Source organism: Papio anubis, unplaced genomic scaffold (assembly GCF_008728515.1).
Source record: "Papio anubis isolate 15944 unplaced genomic scaffold, Panubis1.0 scaffold240, whole genome shotgun sequence".
Taxonomy (NCBI): domain Eukaryota; kingdom Metazoa; phylum Chordata; class Mammalia; order Primates; family Cercopithecidae; genus Papio; species Papio anubis.
Window position 1 is genome coordinate 66,168 of NW_022162458.1, and position 19,717 is coordinate 85,884.

At 44.2% G+C, this 19,717-nt stretch overlaps 1 protein-coding gene and 1 pseudogene across 8 annotated transcripts in view; one reads left to right on the top strand and one right to left on the bottom strand.

Moving 5' to 3' along the window:
• Positions 1–19,695, bottom strand: part of LOC101010379 (solute carrier family 2, facilitated glucose transporter member 3-like) — a 46,597-nt gene extending 26,902 nt beyond the window's left edge. The window contains exons 1-4 of one of the 8 annotated variants that reach the window (XM_009198814.2): positions 19,609–19,695; positions 18,646–18,704; positions 18,328–18,472; positions 16,610–16,684 (exon numbers count right to left, since the gene is read on the bottom strand). In XM_009198814.2, the coding sequence (XP_009197078.1) occupies positions 16,610–16,627 (18 nt within the window). In that variant the 5' untranslated portion in view covers positions 16,628–16,684; positions 18,328–18,472; positions 18,646–18,704; positions 19,609–19,695. Of the gene's footprint in view, positions 1–16,609; positions 16,685–17,578; positions 17,725–17,912; positions 17,999–18,327; positions 18,473–18,645; positions 18,705–19,471; positions 19,499–19,556 lie in introns of those variants that run through there. The other 7 variants (XM_009198808.2, XM_009198809.2, XM_009198810.4 and 4 more) reach the window with 7 other exon arrangements.
• Positions 17,590–18,156, top strand: LOC103881118 (annotated as a pseudogene).
• Positions 19,696–19,717: the final 22 nt, after the last annotated feature.

Genomic DNA, 19,717 nt, shown 5'->3' on the forward strand with positions numbered 1-19,717 from the left:
TCGTATGTTGAAGCCCTAACCCCTAGTAACAGAATGGAGCTGTATTTGGAGATGGGCCTTTAAGGAGGTAATTAAGGTTACATGAGGTCACTAGGGTGGGGCTCTAGACCAATAGGACAGGTGTCCTTATGAGAAGAGGAAGAGGCATTAGGCCTATGAATAGAGAAAAGGCCATGTGAGGACACTGAGACAGCCATCTGCTACTGAAGGGGAGAGGTCTCAGGAGAATCTAACCCTGCTGGCACCTGGATCTTGGATGTCCAGCATCTAGAACTATGAGAAAACAAATTCTTGTTGTTTAAGCCACCTGTTTGTGGTATTTTGTTATGGCAGCCTTAGCAGACAATAAATATATAATGTCAAGTAATAAGGGAGCATATTGAAGAATAAAGTATCAAGGTAAGGTGATAAAGGGTTGGGGCTGGGGAAGATTAAGATAGAGTGGTTAGGGTTCCTCTCTCAATAGAGATGATACTTGAACAGAAACCTGAACCACACGAGGAAGTCAACCTCGGCAGTATCTGAAAACAGCATTTCAAACAGAAGGCATTTCAAACGCAGACACCAAAAGGAGGACTCGTGCTTGGCAGGGTGACAAAAGGCGGATCTGGCAGGAGTGGAGTGAAGCAGGGCAGAGTGGCAGGAGAAATGATGTTGAAGACAGCTAGGAGTCTGCTCGTGCAGGACACTGTAAGCAGTCGTGGACATTCTGGATTATATTCCGAACGTGACAGCCAGCCAGGAAGCTATGAAACCATTTTAGTTTTTTTGAGCAGAAGCATGACATGAGTTCATTTGTGTTTTTAAAAAGTATGTGCTGTTGAATGGAGAAGATGCTGAAGGAGGGTGCTGTGGTTTAAATGTGTGTTCCCTCCGAAATTCATGCAGAAACTTAATCCTAATTGTGGTGATATTAAGAGGCTGGACCTTTTGGGAAGTGACTGAGTCATGAGGGCTCTGCCTCCATGGAGGGATTAATGCCCATATAGAAGGGGCTTCAGAGGCCAGGCTCGATGGCTCATGCCTGTAATCCCAGCACTTTGGGAGGTCAAGGCGGGAGGATCGCTTGAGTCCAGGAGTTCTTATTTCCCCCTTTTGGACCACACAAGGAGGGCAACACAAGGAGACCCTGTCTCTACAAAAAAAAAAAAATGTATATAAAATATTAGCGGGGCATGATGGTTTGCACTTGTAGTCCCAGCTACTCGGGTGGCTGAGGTGGGAGGATGACTTGAGCCCGGGAGGTCAGGCCTGCAGTGAGTTGTGATCACGCCACTGCATTCCAGCCTGGAAGACAGAGCCAGACCCTGTCTCAAAAAAAAAAAAAAAAAAAAAGTGAGATGGGGTTGCTTCAGAGAGTTTGCTCCTTTATTTTGCCCTTCTGCCTTCCACCATGTGAGGACACAGCACTCATTCGCCTAATGAGGACGGGGCAGGAGTCGCCATCTTAGAAGCAGAGAGCAGCCCTCACCAAACATCAAACCTGCAGGTACCTTGATCTTGAACTTCCCAGCATTCAGAACCATGAGAGATACGTTTCTACTGTTTACAGATTACTCAGTCTATGTTTTTGGGTTTTTTTTTTTTTTTTTTGAGATAGAGTATCACTCTTGTTGCCAAGTCTGGAGTGCAATGGCACGATCTCGGCTCGCTACAACCTCCGCCTCCTGGGTTCAAGCGATTCTCCTGCTTCCCCCTCCAGATTAACTGGGATTACAGGCACCCGCCACCACACCCACACCCGGCTAATTTTTGTATTTTTAGTAGAGACAGGGTTTCACCATGTTGGTCAGGCTGGTCTCAAACTCCTAACCTCAGGTGATCCACCCACCTGGGCCTCCCAAGATGCTGGGATTACAGGCATGAGGCACTGCACCCGGCCTGTGTTGTTTTGTTTTGTTATAGCAGCATGAACAGACTTAGATTACCCTCTAAGTCTGGTTAGAATGGAAACATTTCAAGAAAAAAAAATTGTCTTCTAGTGGTGACAGAATTGAGGGTGAGTTTCTCCCTTCTTTATTTATGTCTTTTCCTTTATTTTTTCTTCTTTACTGAAGTACACATACAATAAAGCAGATAAAAATGCACTAATCTGGAGTTTACAGTTGGGTGAATATTTACATCTGTATTCACAGATACAACCATTACCCTGATCAAGATCTAGATTCTTTAACATTTCTTGCTCCTCAAAAAGTTTCCTTGTGCTGGTTCCAGTCTATAGCCTCCCCTCCAGAAGAAACCACTATTTTTACTTCTGCCATCATCAGTGAATTTTATTGTTCTTGACCTTTAAATGGAACCATAGAGTATGTACTCTTTTGTGCTCAGATGTTTTTTTCACTGAGTGTAGTGTCTATGAGTACTATGTGGTGGTGTTGGCAGTTCATTCCTTCTTACCGCTGAGTAGTATTCCACTTTTGGCTATGCCAACATTTATTTATCTATTCTCCCACTGATGTACGCATCGTTGTTTCTAGTTCGAGCTATTATAAACATTCCTGATATTTGCTCAATGTATGAATTCTTTTCTCTCGGGTATATACTTAGGAATGAGATTGCTGGGTTGCTATTTTTTTTTTGGCAGTAAATAATAAATTCCTTTTTTTTTTTTTTTTAGACAGGGTCTCACTCTGTCGCCAGGCTGGAGTTCAGTGGCACAATCTCAGCTCATTGCAGCCTCCACCTCCCAGGTTCAAGAAATTTTCGTGCCTCAGCCTCCCAAGTAGCTGGGATTACAGGCGCATGCCACCACGCCCAACTAATTTTTACATTTTCAGTAATGAGGGGGTTTCACCATATTAGCCAGGCTGGTCTCGAACCCCTGACCCTCAGTTGATCCACCCGCCTCAGCCTCCCAAAGTGCTGGGATTACAGGTGTGAGCCACCACACCTGGCTATAAATCGTAAATTCTAAGCAAAAACAAGTGAGCTACATCTTTGTCTTAATATGCATATGGTATTTTAATAATGTTTTTATACATTATTTCAATTGATCCTCAAAACTTTTGTGGGAAGTAAGTAAAGTAGTTAATCTTATCACCATTTTATGGGTATAAAAACTGAAAGATAATTTAAATGACCAATTTAAGGTCAGAATATTAATAAGTTGTGAATTATGATTAGAAACTGCATTTTCTGGCCGTGCACGGTGGCTCACACCTGTAATCCCAGCACTTTGGGAGGCCGAGGCGGGCGGGTAATCCCAGCACTTTGGGGTGCTAAGAAAGGCGGATCTTCTGATCTCAGGAGTTCGAGACTAGTCTGGGCAACCTGGCAAAACCCCATCTCTACTAAAAATTAAAAAATTAGCTGGGCATGGTGGTGCACGCCTGTAAACCCAGCTACCCAGGAAGCTAAGGCAGAAGAATAGCTTGAGCCTGGGAGGTCAAGGCTGCAGAGAGCCGAGATGGTGCCACTGCACTCCAGCCAGGGTGACAAAGGCAGACCTTGTCAAAAAGAAAGAAAGAAAGAGCCGGGCGCGGTGGTTCACGCCTGTAATCCCAGCACTTTGGGAGGCTGAGACAGGCGGATCACAAGGTCAGGAGATCGAGACCATCCTGGCTGACACGTTGAAACCCTGTCTCTACTAAAAATACAAAAAACTAGCCGGGCGTGGTGGTGGGCGCCTGCAGTCCCAGCTACTCGGGAGGCTGAGGTAGGAGAATGGCGTGAACCCAGGAGGTGGAGCTTGCAGTGAGCCGAGATCACGCACCGCACTCCAGCTTGGGCGACAGAGCAAGACTGTGTCTAAAAAAAAAAAGAAAGGAAGGAAGGAAGGGAGAAAGACAGAGAAAGAGAGAAAGAAAAGAAAGAAAAAGAAGAAATAGAAATGCAAACTCAAGCCCCTCCTATCCCCTCAGACCTACAGAATCAGAATTACTGAGAGCAGAGCTCAGGAATTTGTGTCTTAACAGGCTCTCCAGGTGGAGGTCAAAGGAAACAGTGGAAAAAGGGAGCTAAAGTTTGAGGGAAAACTGATCTAACCAATTTTATTTACAGATATATGAGTATATAGTTTAAAGATCTCTGAGCAGAATTATTCCATTGCTTTAACTCACTCGGTAACCCTTCCCTACATGAAACAAATCCCATTATTGGTAAAAAAAAAAAAAAAAAAATTATATATATATATATATCCTTATTAAGTCTCTTATCTAACATTCTGGTCCTAAACGACGGTGAATAATATCATTTCAAGTTGTTTTTTTTCTTTATTGGTCTTTTTTAAAGGCCATTCCAAGTGTATTTCATGTACCACTTAAAGTATGGTGTCCAGAACTAATCTTCGTGAAAAAACTATAGTATATCAAAAGAAAGACCTTGTGGTTACAATGTGAATATTCATAATTATATATATATTTTTGAAACGGAGTCTCGCTCTGTCACCCAGGCTGGAGTGTAATGGCGTGATCTTGGCTCACTCCAACCTCTGCCTCCTGGATTCAAGAAGCTGCAGACAGAATCTAGCTAAACAGAGAGACAGTTTCAAGGCAGTGTTTGTTTATCCTCATCTGCCTCCCTGAGTCATTTCTCTCTCCAAGGAATGAACCAGTGGGAGGTTATAAAGGGGTTACCTTCACTTCCTTATTAGTTCCCACTTTCCTTTCTTGCCTGTCATCTTCTGACATGCACAGAAAGGAACCTCCCTAGGACAACCAAAACCTAGAAATATTTCCCTTAGACACAACTCTTATGTCTTGACTATTCTCCTTCCAGCTCTTCAATATTTGTATCTCAGTTTGTCTTTTTTTTTTTTTTTAAACAATTCCCTTTCTTGTTCTTTTTTTTCTTTTTCCATTTGCCCCAGGTAGCCACCAACTTAATGCTCCTATGTCTATTCCATCCTCTTTTCCAGTCTCTATTACCTAAGCATCCTTGTCCCTGCCCATCCTAGCCAAACATTTTGCTTTTTCCAATTCCATTATTTTTTTTGAGACAGAGTCTTGCTCTGTTCTCCAGGTTGGAGTACAGTGGCACAATCTGGGCTCACTGCAAACTCTGCCTCCCAGGCTCAAGGGATTCTCCTGCCTCAGCCTGCAAGTAGCTGGGACTACAGGAACCCGCCACCTCACCTGGCTAATTTTTGTATTTTCAGTAGAGACAGGGTTTCGCCATGTTGGCCAGGCTGGTCTTGCACTCCTGACTTCAGGGTGATCAGTCTGCCTCTGTTTCCCAAAGTGCTGGGATTACTGGCCTGAGACACTGCACCCGCTTTAACTGAGTTCTTATTTGGACCTCTCAATCTTCGGACAATATAACATCTTGATAAAAACATCCATAGGCTGGGCGCAGTGACTCATGCCTGTGATCCCAGCACTTTGGAAGGCTGAGGTGGGAGGATTGCTTGAGTCCAGGAGTTCAAGACCAGCCTGGGCAACATGGCAAAATTTCATCACTACAAACAATACAAATAATTAGCCAGGCATGGTGGCGCTCACCTGTGGTCCTAGCTACTTGGTAGGCTGACATGGGAGGATCAGTCAAGCCCTGGAGGTTGAGGTTGCAGTGAGCTGTGATCATGCCACTACACTCCAGCCTGGGCAAGACAGCAAGACTGTTACATACGTACACATAAGTCAATCAAGAAATAACAGCTTTCTAATCCCAGAAAGAATTGAATGAGCTTTTTTTTAAAGGTGATTTAAAAAATTAAAATATATATGGATATATACTGAAAAAGCCTGGGCCAGGTATAGTGGCTCACGCCTGTAATCCCAACAGTTTGGGAGGCCAAGGTGGGAAGATCACGAGGTCAGGAGATTGAGACCAGCCTGGCCAACCTGGTAAAACCCCACCTCTACTAAAAATACAAAAAAAAAAAATTAGCCGGGTGTAGTGGTGTGAGCCTGTAGTCCTAGCTACTCAGGAGGCTGAGGCAGGAGAATCGCTTGAACCTGGGAGGCGGAGGTCGCAGCGAGCCGAGAACAGGCCACTGCACTCCAGCCTAGGTGACAGAGTGAGACTCCGTCTCAAAAAGAAAAGAAAAGGAGAAAGCCTACAAAATGCACAACACTCTGCTGTGCGATGCAGGGAACCCAAAGTCTCTGACCTCAAGTTATAATCTGGTGCTGGAGGGGACAAGACAAGAAAGTGCTAAAAAAAAGAGCCAAGAATCATGAGATTTTATTCACGTGGAAACACCGAGAAAGGCTTCTTGAAGTTGGTATTTGGAATGGATCTTGAAAGACGGGTAGACTAAGAAGGAAGAGATAAAGATTAGAAAAGAGCATTTCAGTAAGGCGGAATGGCCTGGGCACATGTCTGGTGGTAGGCAGTCTGTGGGAAGGCGGGAGAATGGTGCTTAGTCCAGTTTAGCTGAGGAATAAGGCACTTACAGGAGTCTAGTAAAAGATAATGCTGGAAAAACAAGTTTGAGGATGCTGCCGCTGTCTTTGAATACCAGTAGTGCTACTTCAAGTGTAAGCCCTCAGGTAAGGAATGAACTAATTTATTGATTTATTTATTATTTCTTTCTTTCTTTATTTTTTGAGACAGAGTCTCGCTCTGTCACCAGGCTTGGAGTGCAGTGGCATGATCTTGGCTCACTGCAACATCCGTCTCCTGGGTTCAAGCAATTCTCCTGTCTCAGCCTCCTGAATAGCTGGGATTACAGGCACGTGCCACCACACCCGGCTAATTTTTGTATTTTTAGTAGAGACAGGGTTTCACCATGTTGGCCAGGATGGTCTCAATCTTTTGACCTCATGATCCACCCACCGTGGCCTCCCAAAGTCCTAGGATTACAGGAGTGAGCCACCAGGCCAGGCCATTTATTTATTATTCATTTATTTATAAGGCTAGTCAAGTGAAGCTGAGAGAGTGGAGAAGGAACAAAGAAATTTGTTACTGGTTGTGATCAATTAGTTGTAAAGACCACTGCATTCAGACCAGCTATGAAGTAAACTCTTAGGGCGTATTTTTCTCTGTCACAGCACCTACATACTACTTGTATTCTAGATACATCAAATATGTCTCTTTTATCCTAGATGCTTTGCCTCAATTAAAATGTTTTTTCTTGGTCTGTGCTTTTTTTACTTTTGCTTTTCCATTGCTTTCCTCGACCTCAACCCTGAACCCCAACTTGGTTGCTTCAGAGGCTTTCTGGAGAGAAACACACTTGGTACAACGGTGGAAAGCATTTTCTGCAAACAATCTTCTCTCACCTCTGTTTTTAGAACAAAGACAAGGTTAGAAGTGAGAAAATGTAAGTATCAGCACAGACTGTGGTACAGACTATCCTACAGACTGTGCTGAAAACTTAAGTCATTAAACTGTGTCTCAGTTCTCTAATTCTAGAAGGTGGTCTTATGGCCGAAGAAAGATACTAGCTATTTTATTGTGTGCAGTCTCAAGGGTTCTACAAATACACTGCCCTAACAAATACTTCGTGATTCATGCATCTGAAGTAGTCATTACCTCAGAAGAAAGGTGAAAAATTATATAAATATTTCAACTACTAATCAGGTATTCACTTATCAATCCTCTTTCAAATATATACTTGAAACTGCCAAGTTTTTGGAGCCTTTCCTTGGTTCATGTTTGGGTCTGGAACATACAGACATAGCCAATATATAATTTAATAAATGACTAGCTGATTGAATAAATCTCTAGCTCTAAATATAAAAGCATTGAGATTAGGAAACATTATTGTTCTCTATCTTAAAAAATAATAAAAACGTAGTAAGTAAAAAAGCATTAGGAAAAGATCATTTTTGCCACTAGATTCTAAGTGGTAACATAGAATTTGAAAAATCAGAAGCATGTGAAAAGAGTGACTTAGTTGTATCTGGGTATGGCTGAGAAAGAATTTGTTTCTCCCCTTTCATCTTTTAATCTCCATCAGACCTTACTCCTCTTAGGTAGCCTGAGAATGAAGCTATTTACTTTTGTCTCATTAGTTCTTCTTTGATCCTGACAGCTACAGTCAATACAAAAGAAATACCACAGCCCCAGGAAAAGATTCCAGTGTCCCCACGTGGAGGACGTGCAGAGAACAGCATCATTCTTTGTCTCCCACATTCTTATCTACCTGGTGACAGGACAGTGACTTCTGCCCCCGTCTCTCTCACTAATAAGTAACGAGTCAACATGATTAGTATAGCCTCGTTCCAAAATAGCTACATGTCTCACTAGGGTTCCTAAAAGATAAGAACAGAGCTTCTAGTTTAAGTTGTATTGTATTTACGTAGTTTTTAGAGATGACAGAAGAAAAGCAGGATTACTTACCTCCTCAAGAAAAACCTTACAACTGCGACAAATGAATAAACATGGGGAAGAGAAACAAAAGGCCAGAAAGGAAAATGAGATATGGTGAGAGTATAATTTTTCTTTAAATAACAGTATATGAACATAGTGTCCAAATTTAATCACTGGGCACTGTTAATATTTTAAAAATTATGGAGATTGAGAATGGTGACAGAAAAATGTAAACTTTTCCATTTTGCAAAAGTGGAAAAAAGCAGCGCTTCATTTTTTTCCCACTAAAGTCTAGAAAGATTATTCAGAGTTGATTTGTATGTACTAAAAGAAGAGAGCAGTGGAAGTGGAATTATTTCATTAAGTTTAAAACTTACCTTTTTGCCATAAAGTTAATAAAATCAGAGAAATACCATAGTCTTAAACATAGGTATTACTGATATTTGGGGCCAATTACTTGTCACAGAGGCTTGTTTCATGCATTGCGGAATGTTTAGTAGAATCCCTGGCCTCTCCCCACTAGAAGGATGTAATCCTTTTCCTGCAATCATGACGACAAAAATATCTCGACATTGCCAAATGTCCACTGGGAGCAGATCACTGCTGTTTGAGAACCACCACCTCAGACACCATGCACCTTGATTTCAGCAAGACATCTCAGAAAATCTCCAGTGAGATCCTGTGCAAAAGGCTGAAATACCTCACCCATCTGACACTCAACTGTTTGGGAAATTCATTTATTTTATATATAGTCTAGAGGAAACAAAGAAAAAAGAAAGGTTTTCTCGCTAAAATTCAAAGCATAACTCATAGAAAGGCTTTGGTCTCCTCAGGAAGCACTTACTCTCTCTCTCCTTTTAAATTATTACAAAATATCCTAAACACACAAAGCAAAATGTTAACATCTGATAGTTTCAATTGGTTATTTGATTTCCAAATCCAACAACGGATTAGACGAAAATAAGAAGAGACAGGTAGGAACACTGACACACTAATGACAATAAAAAAGAAAACAGGGCCAGGCACGGTGGCTCATGCCTGTAATCCCAGCACTTTGGGAGGCCGAGGTGGGCGGATCATGAGGTTAGGAGTTCGAGACCAGCCTGACCAACATGGTGAAACCTTGTCTCTCCTAAAATTACAAATATTAGCCAGGCATGGTGGCGCGCACCTGTGATCCCAGCTATTCAGGAGGCTGAGGCAGGAGAATCGCTTGAACCTGGGAGGTGGAAGTTGCAGTGAGCCCAGATCGTGCCATTGCATTCCAGCCAGGGAAACAGAGAGACTCCATTTCAAAAAAAAAAAAAAAGTTAGCCAGGCATGGTGGCATGCCTGTAGTCCCAGCTACTTGGGAGGCTGAGGCAGGAGAATCTCTTGAACCCAGGAGACGGAGGTTGCAGTGAGCCAAGATCTCACCACTGCACTGAAGCCTGGGTGACAGAGCAAGATGCTGTCTTAAAAAAAGAAAAAGAAAGAAAACAGATAAACTATAAAAGGCAAACATATTTCTGAAAGAATGGCAAATCCCAGGGATGATAGTCCTACATTTTGTGTATGATTATTCTGGTCACGTTAGTCCTTGGCATCCTACCTTATATGGCATATGACCAACCAGAATGATAACATGTCTGGAAACAGGTCATGAAGGACAGCTGGAGAAGCTAGAATTGTTTGATTAGCTCAGAAAATAGAAGATGTTGGGAGAGAATGTGATAACTATCTTCCAATATTTAATGTACTTAGAAAAGTGTGTACTTTTCAGAAACCCCAAATGGAAATGGGCATCAAATCTATATAACATTTACAGTTACCTTAGTGTAACAGCGAGAACTTTCTGATAACTAGAGCTATCCAAAATATAATGGGCTGTCTTGTAAGTTAGTTAACTTTTTCACTGATGGCTTTTCCCCTGACTTCCAGAGTCATATATCACTTGATCTTGGCCAAAAGGCTAAGAAGCGATTAGAGTCATATATCTATAGCCTGTCTTATTTGTACCTGGGTGGTCAAAAAGCCTCTCAAATTATGCATAGCCAAAGGAGAAGTCCTGTTTATCTTTCAAACCCCCAAATCTTTCCTTCTCTAGTCTTTTACATCTCAGTAAATATTTTATCACTATTCACCAAATTGCAAAAGCTAGGAGTTATTCAGGATTTTTGTCTTTCCCACATCTTCCACATCTAATCCACCAACAAAAACTGTTACCTTTATCTCCACAATACTCTTAGATTCCTTCCACTCATTCATGTCTGCTACACCATACTTGTCAAAACCATTATAGACTGTCCCTTGATCTATTGAAGTAGTCTCCTAATGAGTCTCACTGATTCCTCTCTCTTCTTCTGTTTTTTGTTTTTTTGTTTTTTTGCTTTTTGAGATGGAGTTTCGCTCTTGTTGCCCAGGCTGGAGTGCAATGGCCCATGAGTGCAATGGCTCACAAGGGAGTGACATCTCTGCTCACGGCAACCTCCGCCTCCCAGGTTCAAGCGATTCTCTTGCCTCGGCCTCCCGAGTAGCTGGGATTACAGGCATGTACCACCACACTCAGCCAATTTTGTATTTTCAGTAAAGATGGGGTTTCTCCATGTTGGTCAGGCTGGTCTCGAACTCCTGACCTCAGGTGATCCGCCCACCTCAGCCTCCCAAATGTGCTGGGATTACAGGTGTGAGCCACTGCACCTGGCCACTAGTTAATGATCTTCAGCAATAACTTCCAAAGGAAATATGATTTTTGCTCAAAGGTTAAAGCACTCTTACCCACATTCCATTGCAACCACTCTACTGAAGCTTCACCTGCAAAAGACATTGCCCACTATAAATCTCAACATGGATATCTTGTAAGCACTTCAAACTCAACATGTCCAAAACTGATCTTCCAAAAAAAGGCCGGGTGCGGTGGCTCATGCCTGTAATGCCAGCACTTTGTTTGGTCAGGGTAAGCAAATCACGAGGTCAGGAGTTCGAGACCAGCCTGACCAACATGGTGAAACCCTGTCTCTGCTAAAAACACAAAAATTATCTGGGCATACTGGCACACGCCTGTAATCCCAGCTACTTGGGAGGCTGAGGCTGGAGAATTGCTCGAACCCAGGAGGCAGAGGTTGCAGTGAGCCGAGATCAAGCCACTGCATTCCAGCCTGGGCAACAGAGTAACACTCCGGCTCCCGAGGTGGGGGGAGGGTGGGGGAGGGGAGGGGAATTGTTATCTAACCTCTCATCTTGAACTTTCACTTCTTCCTATTTGCTAGTTCCAACTGCATTGATACTTTCTCAGTTCCTCAGGCACACCAAGCTCTTTTGTATCTCAGGGCCCTATATATATGTTCCCTCTGCCGCAAATGTTATTTTCTCCCATGGCTAGCATATTCTTTTAGACCCCAACTTCAATGTCACTACTTAAAAAGACCTTCCCTAAACACTCTTTCTTTCTTTCTTTCTTTTTCTTGAGATGAAGTGTTGCTCTGTCTCACTGGGGTGCAGTGGTGCAATCTCGGCTCACTGCACTGCAGCCTCCGCCTCCCAGGTTCAAGCAATTCTCCTGTCTCAGCCTCCTGAATAGCTGGGACTACTGGTGTGTGCCACCACATCCGGCTAATTTTGTATTTTTAGTAGAGACGGGGTTTCACCATGTTGGCCAGGGTGGTCTCCAACTCTTGACCTCAGGTAATCCTCCCGCCTTGGACTCCCAAAGTGCTGGGATTGCAGGCGTGAGCCACCGTGCCTGACCTCCCTAACCACTCTTTCTAAAGAAGCTCCCTCTCTGTCAATTTCTTTTTATTTTATATATATATATATATATAATTTTTTTTTTTTTTGAGACAGTCTTGCTTGGTCTCCCAGGCAGCAGTGCAATGACACAATCTCAGCTCACTGCAACCTCCACCTACTAGGTTCAAGCAATTCTCATGTCTCAGCCTTCTAAGTAACTATGATTGCGCCAGAACACCTGGGCCATTTTAGTATTTTTAGTAGAGACAAGGTTTCGCCATGTTGGCTAGGTTGGTCTCGAATGCCTGGCCTCAAGTGATCTGCCCACCTTGGCATCCCAAAGTGCTGGGATTACAGACATGAGCCACTGAACCTGGCCCCTCTGTCAATTTCTATTTTAAGTTCTTTGTTCCTTCAATCCAGCCTGGTGCCTGTTATAGAGTAGCCTCTCAATAGGTGTAGAATGAATCAATGGTGTTGTCATACAATGAAATACTATGTAGCCATTAAAAAGAATGATGTATTGCAATATATATTGATGTGAAAACATCTAGGTATATATTTATTATTATTATTATTTTTTGAGACGGAGTTTCACTCTTGTTGCCCAGGCTGGAGTGCAGTGGCACAATCTCAGCTCACTGCAACCTCTGCCTCCCAGGTTCAAGCGATTCTTCTGCTTCAGGCTCCCAAGTAGCTGGGATTACAGGCGCGCACCACCACGCCTGGCTAATTTTTTGTATTTTTGGTAGAGATGGGGTTTCATCATGTTGGCCAGGCTGGTCTCGAACTCCTAACCTCAGGTGATCCACCCCCCTCAGCCTCCCAAAGTGCTGGGATTACAGGCACGAGCACCATGCCTGGCCTATTCATTTTGTGTGTGTGTGTGTGTGTGTGTGTATACATATACATATACATATACATATACATATACATATACGGTTTTTTTTGTTTTTTTTTTTGAGATGGAGTCTCGCTCTGTTGCCCAGGCTGGAGTGCAGTGATGCGATCTTGGCTCACTGAAAGTTCTGCCTCCCGGGTTCACACCATTCTCCTGTCTCAGCCTCCCGAGTAGCTGGGACTACATGTGCCCGCCACCACACCCGGCTAATTTTTTTGTATTTTTTTAGTAGAGACGGGGTTTCACCGTGTTAGCCAGGATGGTCTTGATCTCCTGACCTCGTGATCCATGCCCCTGGCCTCCCAAAGGTGCTGAGATTACAGGTGTGAGCCACTGCACCCGGCTTATTCATTGTATATTTTTAAAAAATAATGTTGGCTGGACGCAGTGGTTGATGCCTGTAATCTCAGCACTTTCGGAGGCTGAGGCGGGCGGATCACGAGGTCAAGAGATTGAGATCATCTTGGCTAACAGTGAAACCTTGTCTCTACTAAAAATACAAAAAATTAGCCGGGTGTGGTGGCGGACTCTGTAGTCTCAGCTACTCGGGAGGCTGAGGCAGGAGAATGGCGTGAACCTAGGAAGTGGAGCTTGCGGTGAGCGGAAATCACACCACTGCACTCCAGTCTGGGCGACAGAGCAAGACTCCATCTCAAAAAAATAAAATAAAATAAAAATAAATAAATAATAATAATTGGCCGAGTGAGGTGTTTCACATCTGTAATCCCAGCACTTTGGGAGGCCAAGGTGGGCGGGTCACCTGAGGTCAAGAGTTGGAGACCAGCCTGGCCAACATGGTGAAACCCCATCTCTACTAAAAATACAAAAACTAGCCAGGTGTGGAGGCAGGTGCTTGTAATCTACTCAGGAAACTGAGGCAAGAGAATCGTTTGAACCCAGGAGGCGGAGGTTACAGTGAGCCAAGATCACGCCATTGCATTCCAGCCTGGATGACAAGAGCAAAACTCCATTTCCAAATAATAATAATAATGTTCATTATAAAAAAAATCAGGCCGGGCACGGTGACTCACACCTGTAATCCCAGCACTTTAGTAGGCCGAGGCAGGTGGATCACAAGATCAAGAGTTTGAGACCAGCCTGGCCAATATGGTGAAACCCCATTTCTACTAAAAATACAAAAATTAGCCGGGTGTGGTGGTAGGTGCCTGTAGTCCCAGCTACTCGAGAGGCTGAGACAGAAGAATCGCTTGAACCTGGGAGGTGGAGGTTGCAGTGAGCTGAGATCGTTCCACTGCACTGCACTCCAGCCTGGGCGACAGAGTGAGACTCTGTCTCAAAAAAAAAAAAAAAGAAAAAGAAAGTGGTTCTTGACAAAGAATCTACTCCTAGGAAACATGTTGTGACTACTGAAATGACAGCAAAGGATTTTGAATATTACGTAAATTTAGTTAATAAAGCAGTAACAAGGTGTGAGAGAACTGACTCCAATTATGAAAGAAATTCTACTGTGACTAAAATGCTATCAAACAGCATCACATAATACAGAGAACTCCTTAGTGAAAATAAGAGTCTATAATAGATGCAGTAAACCTCACTGCTGTCTTACTTAAATAAATTGCTACAGCCATCCCAGCCTTTAGTAACCACAACCCTAATCAGTCAGCAGCCATCAATGCTGAGGCAAGACCCTCCAGAGGCAAAAAGACTATGACATGTTGAAGGTTCAGATGATTGTTAGCATTTTTTAGCAAGAAGGTATTTTTTTTTTTTTTTTTTTTTTTGAGATGGAGTCTCGCGCTGTGTCACCCAGGCTGGAGTGCAGTGGCGCGATCTCGGCTCACTGCAAGCTCCGCCTCCCAGGTTCAGGCCATTCTCCTGCCTCAGCCTCCGAGTAGCTGGGACTACAGGCGCCCGCCACCACGCCCGGCTAGTTTTTTGTATTTTTAGTAGAGACGGGGTTTCACCATGTTAGCCAGGATGGTCTCGATCTCAGCAAGAAGGTATTTTTAAATTAAAGTATATACATTTTTTTTTTTTGAGACGGAGTCTCGTTCTGTCACCCAGGCTGGAGTGCAATGGTGCAATCTCAGCTCACTGCAAGCTCCGCCTCCCAGGTTCACGTGATTCTCCTGCCTCAGCCTCCCGAGTAGCTGGGACGACAGGTGCCCGCCACCACACCCGGCTAATTTTTTGTATTTTTAGTAGAGACGGGGTTTCACCATGTTAGCCAAGATGGTCTCGAGCTCCTGACCTCGTGATCCTAAAGTATATACATGTTTTTAGACACAATGATATTGTACAGGAAATACACAACAGTATAGTATAAACATAAATTTTATATGCACTGGGAAGCCAAAATATTTCTGCGACTCGCTTTATTGGATATTAGCTTTATCTCAATAGTCTGGAACCAAACCTGCACTATCTCTGAGGTATGCCTGCATTTAGAATAATCAAAATCCTCCCTGTCCATTCCACCATTTTCTATCCCCTTATCTTGCTTTATTTTTCTTCTTGGAATTTATCACTTCCTTCTCTATCAGGGCAGTCCCAGGCACCGACAGTGCCTGTAGTATAATAGCTACTTGAGAAATAGTTCAGTGAATAAATGAACTATATAAATAAAGAACTACTACATCTTCCCAGAAAAATGCTGCATATTAGCCTGTAAATTGTTTTGCTAGAGAAAAAATACTTGAATAAAAGAATATGTCTGGTCAGGCACAGTGGCTCATGCCTGTAATCCCAGCATTTTGGGAGGGCGAGGCGGGTGGATCACCAGAGGTCAGGATTTCAAGAATAGTCTAGCCAACATGGTGAAACCCTGTCTCTACAAAAATACAAAAACATCATGCCGGGCTCACTGGCTCAAGACTGTAATCCCAGCACTTTGGGAGGCCAAGGTGGGCGGATCACCTGAGGTCGGGAGTTTGACAACAGCCTGATCAACATGGAGAAACTCCATCTCTACTAAAAATATAAAATTAGCTGGTGGTGGTGGCTCATGCCTGTAATCCCATCTACTTGGGAGGATGGGGCAGAAGAATCGTTTGAACCTGGGAGGTGGAGGTTGTGGTGAGCCGAGATTGCACCATTGCACTCCAGCCTGGGCAACAAGAGTGAAACTCCATCTCAAAAAAAAAGTGTTGACTAAGTATGCTCTGCTTCTCTAAGTGTGACTACTAAAATGTTCAGAAAAAATCTGAGAGTCAGAGATGCAAGGCATTCAAGATGTGAGTGAGTTCCCAGAAAACAAGCTTAGTGAAAGTCTTTCCAGAGGTGAGCACATGTGACAAATTAGGCATTATGTAATTTAAATACCAGATGCTGCCTATCCTATCCTCCAGCCCAATCCAAAGGCTCATATATTGCTGAATACATTTTCTGGATCTTTATCACAGTATGCAAGTACAATGACTCAGTTACACTCTATGGTCTGCTCTATAAAGTTATTATTATTGTGTACATTCATATATTACTCTACGTTACTCTTCACACCTATATAGCCATGGTTCTTTACAAGGAAATTCCCTCAAAACCAGTTGCGTATGATTATTACTGAGGCCTGTTTGCAATTACAATGCTGATCATAAATATTTTATCATTCGTCTTGTTCTTGATAATATTAAAGCACAAAAGGCTGCAAATGGCAAATACTAATTACTTATGAATAAAAAGATTTTGGGAATGTACCAAGTCTACTGGCTGCAATAGTCTCTCCCACCACCACTTACATCTATTACACATCAAGACAAGAAAAGTTTAGGCAGATGGGAGGTATTGGGATTATCAACATAACCCTGACCAACCAATTTGATATCTGACATCAGTTTTAATACTCACATGCGGTTTGTTGTCCATCTCTCTGCTATCCTAGGAATTGACTCCCTCTCCAATTTCTCTCCAAGGTACTGCTTCCTGTAAATTGTAATTGTCTAGTTATTCATTTACCCCATCTACTTAAGCTCCTTGAGGGAAGAGGCTGTGGTTTAGCCCCCTCGCCAATGGACACTCCAATAAATACTTCTGGAAGAAAGTGAAAATTTATATAATACTAATGATGTTTTAGATTAACTCAATTCTGGGATCCTCAACAAAGCTGATTCTACTCATTCAGAAGCCATTGAGAAGCATTTTATCAAATAAGGGTTCTGGGGAGAGACAGCTGAAGGTAAGGTAAAAATGTCTCTCCTATATTTTGAGTTGTTTCTCTGTCACCAACTAGCAGTTTCCCCATCTGCAAAATGAGCAACGATTGGATTAGGTAATCTTGCTGTCATAAAATTCTGTGATTTGTGGTTTACCTTGCCACATAAAATTTAAAACACTTAGAACAAGCCACCTCTCCTCATAGCATCACCTTAGCCTAAACTGCCTCAGTGAGCCACAGGGAAGTTGGAAATCACGATTCTGCTTAACCAGTTATCAAATGTGACTCTGTTTCCTCCTCTACCAGCTCTCCTGACTTGGATTGATAGTTCTGAAGGTCTGCTGAGATACGTTATGTTGAACCTGTATTATTTCCTATTAGGAGGAGGAGGAGAATTAGGACAGACTGTCCCTTCCACTATTCCACAGCCTCCTTATTTCATTTTCATTTCTCTCTGCTATCTTCCCCACCCTGTGCCTCACTCTTTTTGTTCCTGTATCTAGAGTTCTTATCTTCTAGATCATTCCCACTTGGGAAAAACAAAGTCAAACAAACAAACAAAAAAACCTCAGAAGCCTTTTAACTCAAATAAATATACTTTTCGGAAAAAGTAAAGTCGTATGGTCAGCCCAGCTCCAAGCACCCAGTGAAGCCCCACCCACCTGAAGCCAAAATGTCCAGCAAGTGGACCAAAGTCAAGACCACCAAGAAGCGACTACAGCGGGCCACATCCAATGTCTTCGCGATGTTCGACCAGTTCCACAGCCAGGAGTTTAAGGGGGCTTTCAACATGATTGACCAGAATCATGATGGCTTCAATGACAAGGGGGACAGCACAACAAGCTGGCCTCACAGGGGAAGAACCCCAAACATAAATACCTGCAGGGCATGATGAGGGAGGCCCCAGGGCCCATCACCTTCCACCACTTCCCTCACCATGTTTGGGGAGAAGCTGAATGGAACAGAGCCCCAGGATGTGATCCAAAATGCCTTCACCTGCTTCAATGAGGAATCCTCAGGTTTCATTCATGAAGACCACCTCCAGGAGCTGCTCACCACCATGGGTGACAGCTTCACAGATGAGGAAGTGGATGAGATGTACTGGGAGGCGCCCACTGATAAGAAAGGCAAGTTCAACTAGGTGGAGTTCACCTGCATCCTCAAACATGGCGCCAAGGACAAAGATGACTGGGCCACCCCGCCAAGGACAAAGATGACTGGGCCACCCCAGCCCTCCTGATGTCCTGGGCCCCCAGCCAGTCACCCCTCCCTGCGGACACTGGTCTGTACCAGCTCTCTGCCCACGACCCTCTCTCCGGGGATCCTCCCTTTGAGGGCTTCGGGTCCCAGCTCCCAGTGGAGAAATCAGGCCAAGAGAAGTGCAGTGCAGGACTGAGGCAGGTGTTCTCACCGTGACTCTAGAGCCCTGGGCAGGAGTCTCTGACCCCTCCAAGGAAAGACGACCTTCTGAAGAGATGGGACTCCAGGTCCTGGAGGCACTGAGGGAAGGCCCCAAGACAGCCATTCCTGGGCTGCTCCCCAAGGAGGAAGGGAACCTGTGTGCCCCCAGGAGGAAGGGGTCCTAAGTCCTGGGATCCAATACCACTTCACGTGCATCCCTACCCAAACGCAAGTTCACCAAAGTCCCCTCTCAGAGGACAGGACACTAGACCCCTACCCTACACCCTGTTGAGCCACCAGTGCACACCCACCCGGGGCAGCCACCCACCGTGGGAGTGTGCTCAAGAAGACATCAGTCGCAGGGGAGGCAGAATCTCCAATAGAGGGCTGAGCATGGAAAAAAAAGAAAAAAAGAAAAAAAAGTGAGGTACTATTTACTTATATGTAAAATTAACTCAGATTAGCTCTTCTTAAAAATCAACGGAAATTCTAAATTTAGTATGCGTATTAAACTGGGACAAAACTAATAACAGTATTTTGCCAAGAGCACTTGGCCTTACTCCCATTCTCTCACGCTTCAGATATAAATCACTGAATGAATCCAGCACTGAATAAATGAATGATCGATCCATAATTTCCTAAGACAATTCCAATTTTCATCTCGCACAAATCTACAAAGCTGAGCCACCCGCACAGCACTTAAACTCCTGGTAGGTATCTTTCAAGGCCAAGGAAGTTCCGCCTCCGGAATCCAGTTCCCGCTGCCTGGATAATGCTCCCAAGGCTCCCTCACTTCATTTCAGGTCTCCTGCCAAAAGACTTCCTCACAAAGGCCTCTCAGACCGACCCCTTCCCCACTCCCAACTTTACAGTCCACTCCTCTAGCCCTACTACATTTTTATTCATGAAAATTTACGGCATTTTGTTACATATCTATACATTTTCTTGTCTTGTCTATATGTATACATATACAGTCTAGGAGGGCAAGGGCTGGGGTGGCTTCGTTTGCTATGGGATCCCAGCACCTAGAGTGGAGCCCAAGACATAGTAGGTGCTCAGTAAATCACAAATCGCTTCTCCAAGGGTCCAAGGCTAGTTTGCCAGAGCCGCAGGACACTTCTCCCTTAGCCCGGCCCCTCCGAGTAGCCGCCCACCTCGACTCCAGCTCAGCCACCTCTACCCCAGTTCAGGTCCTCATTCCCGCAGCCCCCGGCCTCAGGGACGGCGCGGCGCACCCACCTCCCAGACCCCGTGACTGCGGTTGGGCCCCGCGGCTTCGCTCAGCGCTCACCTCCCGGGCCGCTGCGCCTCTGCGCTGGCCCCACGCCGCCGCCGCGCCGGGCAGTAACAGCGACCGCCCCACTGCGCTCCCGCCGGCCCCGCCCGCAGCCGTTGGCACC